Source organism: Gadus chalcogrammus, chromosome 18 (assembly GCF_026213295.1).
Source record: "Gadus chalcogrammus isolate NIFS_2021 chromosome 18, NIFS_Gcha_1.0, whole genome shotgun sequence".
NCBI lineage: Eukaryota > Metazoa > Chordata > Actinopteri > Gadiformes > Gadidae > Gadus > Gadus chalcogrammus.
Genome location: NC_079429.1, coordinates 7,892,708 through 7,899,625, shown reverse-complemented (window position 1 = coordinate 7,899,625; position 6,918 = coordinate 7,892,708). Strand labels below are relative to the sequence as shown.

At 44.6% G+C, this 6,918-nt stretch overlaps 1 protein-coding gene across 1 annotated transcript; it reads left to right on the top strand.

The window, feature by feature from the left end:
• Positions 1-1,235: 1,235 nt before the first annotated feature.
• LOC130371109 (NACHT, LRR and PYD domains-containing protein 3-like) lies at positions 1,236-6,825 on the top strand. Its single transcript, XM_056576757.1, has 9 exons — positions 1,236-1,365; positions 1,518-1,661; positions 1,776-1,847; positions 2,089-3,865; positions 4,079-4,240; positions 4,391-4,564; positions 4,648-4,815; positions 4,992-5,038; positions 5,124-6,825. The coding sequence occupies exons 1-9, from the start codon at positions 1,326-1,328 to the stop codon at positions 5,642-5,644; spliced, it is 3,105 nt and encodes a 1,034-aa protein (XP_056432732.1). The 5' UTR covers positions 1,236-1,325; the 3' UTR covers positions 5,645-6,825.
• Positions 6,826-6,918: the final 93 nt, after the last annotated feature.

Here is a 6,918-nt window from a genome sequence, read left to right as displayed (position 1 = left end):
TTTCCTTTAAACACTAAGGATGTCATGTGATCGACCTACAGAACCTGTGATCTTGTTCCCGGTCAATGCATCACCTTGGCTGTTTGTCCGAGGTCCTTCACCAGAGTGTGGGTTACAGATGCACATCCGCAGCTTCCCAACCATCCAGAACGCTGCCCTGGCTTACCATGGTCCTGTACTCTGAGGACTACAGCAAAGACTCCTGGGAGTGTGAAGGTGGGGCTGCACACCAAATGGATCCACAACGAGAGCATACTGGAGGCAGGATCGGTGACAATGTCATACTCAAGAAGAGGCTAGGAAGGGTTGTCATACAGGTGGACTTTGAAAAGGGTACAGCCTCTTTAGGATTCCACAAGGCCACATGTATAAGGCCACTGCGACTCAGAAGCTCTACCCAGGTTTTGCTTTTCAGGCAAATTAGCCACAAAGATGATGGTATTTTCCATTTTACTCTTATAGGCCTACTAGGGAGCAAAAGATATATTTTTACATGACTTTCTTTTTGAATTTATAAATTGTATACCAACCAAATGTTTCATAATTACAGACAAGCACAACTTTTTCTTTTTTTTTAATGAGAAAAAATAAATAAAAAGAGTTAATGTAAATTGACTATTTTCGTATGCCCTATAGCGACCTCTGTAGGATGGTAGCCTATCTATTTTGTCAACCTGCCAATACTTAGTATTGCGGAAGCAAGGAATCCCATTTATTTACATTCTTTCACGCACACATACCATCCATCAACTATTATTGAGTCACCTACTCTGGGAATATCACTTTCAAATTGACTTTGACTGACCCTTTATCACCTATTTGCCCTAGCAATTACCGGTGAGTGAATGCAACATTTCATTATATTTTATATTCTTCTTTTTACCTAAATGTGCATATTTCTTTTTGATAACCATCGAGAATAAAGGATATCAAACAGGGACACATTTTAACTGTTCGTTTCACCCACAGAATTCCACTGATAAAAACAATTTATTTTATAATAAAATATAAAAATGTATGTTAACATACTTTTTTTTTAGGTAAGGGGTTTATTGTTAACGTCGGGGTGGGTTAGCAGTGCATGCACTGTACGTGATGGACTGAACATGTGATGCAGTCATTTAACCATAAGGCTATATATAACACATACAGCGGGGAAATCAAAACCACACGTTTTCTTGTGCGTCAGTTTCCCCTTGCTTTCGGGAGGAAGTTGAATAAAGCTGTCACAAATCTCACTTGCAGTGTCTTTGCAGTCATATATCAGTGCAGCACTTGCAGTTTCTGTTCGCAATATTACTTATTATTACCACACAGAGGAATGAATGGAGGTCGAGGAGAATGCTCCAAAGATTGATAATGCGGGTGAGGGGTTTTAATCATTATTAGGGTTATTTTTAATCATTCCTAATTATGATGATTTATGAATAATGCTACTATTACTGCTTGCTGTTTTGATATGAATCACACCACCAAGGACCAAAGCAGATAAATAACACCTCTTTCCCCATCAATAGTGGACAGTAATCCAGCAGCCGTCCAACCAGTGCATCTCAACTGTACAGCCAAGAATGAAAGCACCATCGTGGCTCTTACCTTCACCAATTGTCAAATAGGTGGTTCAGTCAACCTAAACACAAATGTGAATTCCAACAATCAAGGTACTTATTTTAGCTACAAATCAGCCATGTGATCTGTACAACATTTATCCTGTAATCCCAGCTTCTTATGCAAGAGCTTTCTTTCCATTCCTCTACTAAATCTTTAATGGAAAGGATCCGGTCTACCAGTGAAACCATTGGCTGATCCCATCACAGTGGGAACTGCTCCTCCAACTGAAAGCAAAGGTAAGTGGTGAAAAGCAGAGAAGCATTTGAAGCATTGGTTTCATCCAGTTTTAAGCCTTGAACATTGCAGTAAAGTCACGTAGTTGAGGTTAGCTTCAGTTTATTCTTTCAAGGATGAATCGTCGAATTACGTGAGACAACATGACCTTTGAGACATTCAAAACAAAGAAAAGGGGCAGACAGACGGACTAAGTAAAGCAATGTCAAACTAACAATTATATTTCCTTGTGCCTTTTCCTAGGAGATCCGATTTTAAAATGTCAACAGGCATTGAAGTCTGCGCTTAAGAGCAAATTCAGCCATATGCGCGAGGGGCTTCTGACACAAGGAAACAAGATTTCTCTCGATAAGAAGTACACAGAACTTTACGTGGTGGTGGGAGGAGTTAGGGCTGTCAATCAAGAGCACGAGGTAAGACAGATTGAGAGGGTGTCCCAGATCACAGAAACCCAGGAGGAAACCATCAGATGCAACGATATCTTCTGTCTTTCGGACAAACAGGAACACCCCGTGAGGACTGTCCTCACCATGGGTGTGGCTGGCATTGGAAAAACAGTATCCACCAGTAAGTTTGCTTTAGACTGGGCAGAGGATAAACACAATCACAACCTGGATTTTGTATTTCCACTTTCATTTCGAGACCTTAATCTCATACATAAGCCTACAAGTGTATCAGAGCTTTTGCTTACGTTTTATCCTCAAGTGAAAGAGGTCCAGAGGTTGGACACGTTGAAAGTGCTGCTCATACTGGACGGTCTCGACGAGAGCCGCCTCTCCCTCGACTTCAAATGTGAGTTAGTGACCGAAGTGTCGCAGCAAACCACAATACAAGTGCTGCTGACTAATATCATTAGGGGCACCCTGCTCCCCTTCGCCCTGGTCTGGGTGACCTCCAGACCGGCTGCCACAGACCAGATCCCTGGCGAGTGCATCGACCTGGTGACCGAGGTGAGGGGCTTCAGTGACCTCCAGAAGGAGGAGTACTTCAGGAGGAAAATCAGTGACCAACGACTGGCCGAACAGATACTCTCCCACGTGAAGTCCACCAGGAGCCTCCACATCATGTGCCACATACCCGTCTTCTGCTGGCTGATCGCAACAGTCCTTGAGAAGGAATTTACCAAAACCACAAGACAGAGTCAGCAGCAGACGCCAAAGACACTGACGCAGATGTACATACACTTCCTGGCCCTGCATGAGGAGGGCATGACGCAAGGACGGAGACAGTCCAACGTCGAGAGTACGAGGTTGAACCTTATTTCCCTTGGTCAGTTGGCCTTTAAAGAGCTGGAGAAGGGCAATTTCATATTCTACGAGAAGGACCTGATAATTCACCGCATCGACACCACACAGGAGTCGTTGTTCTCGGGCATCTACACACAAATCTTCAACCAGGAACTGACACTGGGTCAGGAGAAGGTGTTTTGTTTTGTGCATCTCAGCATTCAAGAATTCCTCGCTGCTCTTAACGTGTTCCTCAAATTCAACAACGACAAAGACAATGTGTTGGTGAAGAAGTCATCTGGTTCCAGGTTCATACCGTTCAGAGATCCATCTGCACTCATTCTCTACAAAGCAGCAGTGGACAAGGCTTTGCACAGCCCTGACGGACGTTTCGACCTCTTCCTTCGCTTTCTTTTGGGTCTGTCACTGGAGTCCAACCAGACTCTGTTGAGAGGTCTGTTGACCCAGAGTAAATCAAACGCCAAGGTCCGATTAGAGATTGCCAAACACATCAAGGAGAAGATCAGGGCTTCCAATTACTCGGAGCGATGTATGAATCTGTTACATTGTCTCAATGAGATACATGACAACTCCCTGGTAGAGGAGATTCAGAGTTACGTGCGATCTGGAAGCCTTTCAACGGCTAAACTGTCACCCACTCAGTGTTCCACGCTGGTCTACATACTGCTTACGTCAGAGGAGAGGTTGACGGTGTTTCAGCTTGGCAGCTACATCAGGTCTGAGGAAGGACTTTTTCGGCTACTGCCCGTGGTTAAAGAGTCAGAAATAGCCAAGTGAGTACCCAATCTTTTGTAATGTTAATACCTACCTTAATTGACTGGACCAAATAGTATTCACCCTACATTTCAAGAACAAAGTAATATTTCAAGGTTTTAACTGTAACTACCAGATTGTCCAGATGCTATAACATTGAATTAATACCAACTTCTTGAACTCAACATTTCCTGGTTAGTTTTGTACAGTGAGGTTTTGTCTCCTTCCTGCAGTCTGGGAGGATGTTACCTCACCGCAAAGTGCTGTAAAGACTTGGCCTCTTGCATCAGTTCATCTCATCTTAAAGAGTTAGACCTGAGTGAGAACAAGCTGACAGATGAAGGGGTAATGCAGCTCTCTGATGGGCTGAAGAAATGCAGACTTGAAACACTCAGGTCAGCACATCATTGTTTCTGTGTGCGTGTGTTCAGTACTACAGCAGTGATACTCACCGTGATACCAAAGCTCAAATGACATGGCATACAATTAATCTGTCCGTATAAAGGAAAAACTAATTTGCTCACATGGCTGATTGTTTTTTCTAGATTAAAGAACTGCAGTTTAACAGCAAAGAGCTGCATATCGCTGACCTCAGTTCTCAACTCAAAATCCTCTGGACTGAAAACGTTGGACCTGACTGACAACAGCCTGGGGGATTTAGGAGTGAAGCAGCTTTCCCATGGACTGACGAGTCCTTTCTGTACACTGGAATTGCTCAGGTGAACCTCTGCTCTAGAAACTCAGTGAAATGGCCAAGCAGTGTCAAGCAGGTATGTCTTACAAACGTCTTGTTGTGGTCCAGTTTGCCCCTTTGTAGGATCAGTGAAGAAGGCTGTACTTTTCTGGCATCAGCTCTGAACGCGTGCTCCCTGAGAGAGCTGGACTTGAGCTACAACCACCCAGGGGACGACGGACTGAGGCTGCTCTACACCATGTTGGACGACCCCCATTGCCCTCTGGAGAATCTCAGGTGCAAATCCTCATTTCATTCAGCATCGGACCAAGGTGGTGGCACGATAAACCAGTAGATCAGTCCTTCAAAATAATTTACTCAACTTTCGTCTTTGTGTTTCAATAACTGTGTTTCAATGTCATCACATTGAACTCAACAAATCTGCCTTTTGAAATTCTGCTCCGATCCTGCAGTGCTGATCATTGTGATGAATGCAGAATCCAAGAGGACCCAAAGAAATGTGAGAAAGACTGCATCTTCTAAAACAATGTGATACTGCCGTACGGTTGACTCCAGGGTTAATCTAAATGCTGCTCCTCCCACAGATACCACACAGCTCTCTCTGGACCCCAACACCGCCCACAGGGACCTGACCATTTCCGAGGGGAACAGGCACGCCAGGCGATGGATAACTCAGCCCACGGAGGACCTCCCCGAGAGGTTTGACTTCTGGACCCAGGTGCTGTGCGTGGAGGGGCTAAAGCACCGCTGCTACTGGGAGACCGAGCTGACTGGGAGGGTTCAGCTTGGGGTGGCCTACGGGCGGATGCACCGGAAAGGAGAGGGGGACGACTGCCACCTCGGACGCAACGACTCCTCCTGGGGAATGAGCTGCACCAAAAACGGGTACAACGCCTGGCACAACGGCGTGAACATCGCCCTGACCGTTGCTCCCTGCTCCAACAGGGTGGGGGTTTATTTGGACTGGTCAGCGGGGACGTTGACTTTTTATAGCGTCTCCGTGGGGGAGTTGACCCCCCTACACACCTTCCACGCCTCCTTCACCGAGCCCCTCTACCCAGCTTTTCGGCTCGGCTGGGTGAACGCCACAGTCAGACTGTGTTGAGGAAAATGTTTCATGGATGTTTCTTTGCTATTAATCGATCAGCAAATGGCACTTAACCTCCAGTGAAATATCTATTTTTCTAAAAAAACGTTTCCTTTGTTGACTTATATTCGGCTCACTGTTTGTCCTTCAGGTAACAATAACATGAATAATAAAATTCTACTTATATTTTACTTTTGACAGAGCATTTCTCTGGACAATTTATTATCCCCCTATGTTCACACCAATGGGAATATAATAGGCAATCAAGAGGTATTTACCATGGAGGCAGGGGAAAGACAACTTGAAAAAGGTGAAGCTAGTTTCAACCCTTTAAACAATCATTTTATTATTAGCGGTCCAAAAAGGCATTGAACAAAACAAAATTAAAAAGGTGTGTGTCTGTGAATGAGGGGGTAGTTGGGTGAAACGGAAATAAGTGTTTCAGTCATACACGTGGGCTAAAACAAATCTGACAGGGTAAGGGCACATAAACAGGAAGGGGGTCACACAATATGAGTGAGCTGAAAAAAATAAAACAAAAACGGCAGGTGAGAGGAAATCAAGTCTTAATCCTCCCAATATGCATGCGAGTGTGTGTATTGGCAGATCCCTCTGTTCCTCAAGAGAAATTCACCAGGACCACCCTTATTGACACACACTTCCAAGCCTTTTGCCTGCAGTTGATGATTGCAGGCAAGTGGTGTGCGTTTGTGATGACATTAGTCTCGAAACCTACAACGGTTCAAGCATTTCAAACACATTTTCCATTGAATTGTGTTTACAATTTAAACGTTGTCAGAGCGAAGACAACCTATATACAAATCTGATCCATTAGCCCAATACTTCTTTGCACGCCTCTATCGTGCCAGCAAAGCATGTGCTGTTGTTATAGCTCCTTGGACTGAATACCAGGTGCATCCCAAAATTATCCAGGAATGATCAGCCTCACAGCCATTCTAATCAGACTGAAGCATGTGCATTGTGGCATCATGATTCAGTCCATGACCATGTCTTCAGTCCCGCTTCAAAATGTTATTTTCTGTTGAGGAACATGGAAAATAAGAAAAAGGCCAACAAACGTATCATGCTGCGTTGTGGTTTTACATCACGTGCCTTCGTACCATACCAAGTAAGAGGACTTGATTGGTCGTTCCACTCATTAACACAGTTCACCCTGGCGGCGCACGGACATGCAGGAAAATGGCCGCACAGCAGTGTGCTGCTAAACTTTAGGAAATCTGTCCACAAATGCACACCAAAAAGGGTGGAGGCATCATGGATAAGGGGAGGCC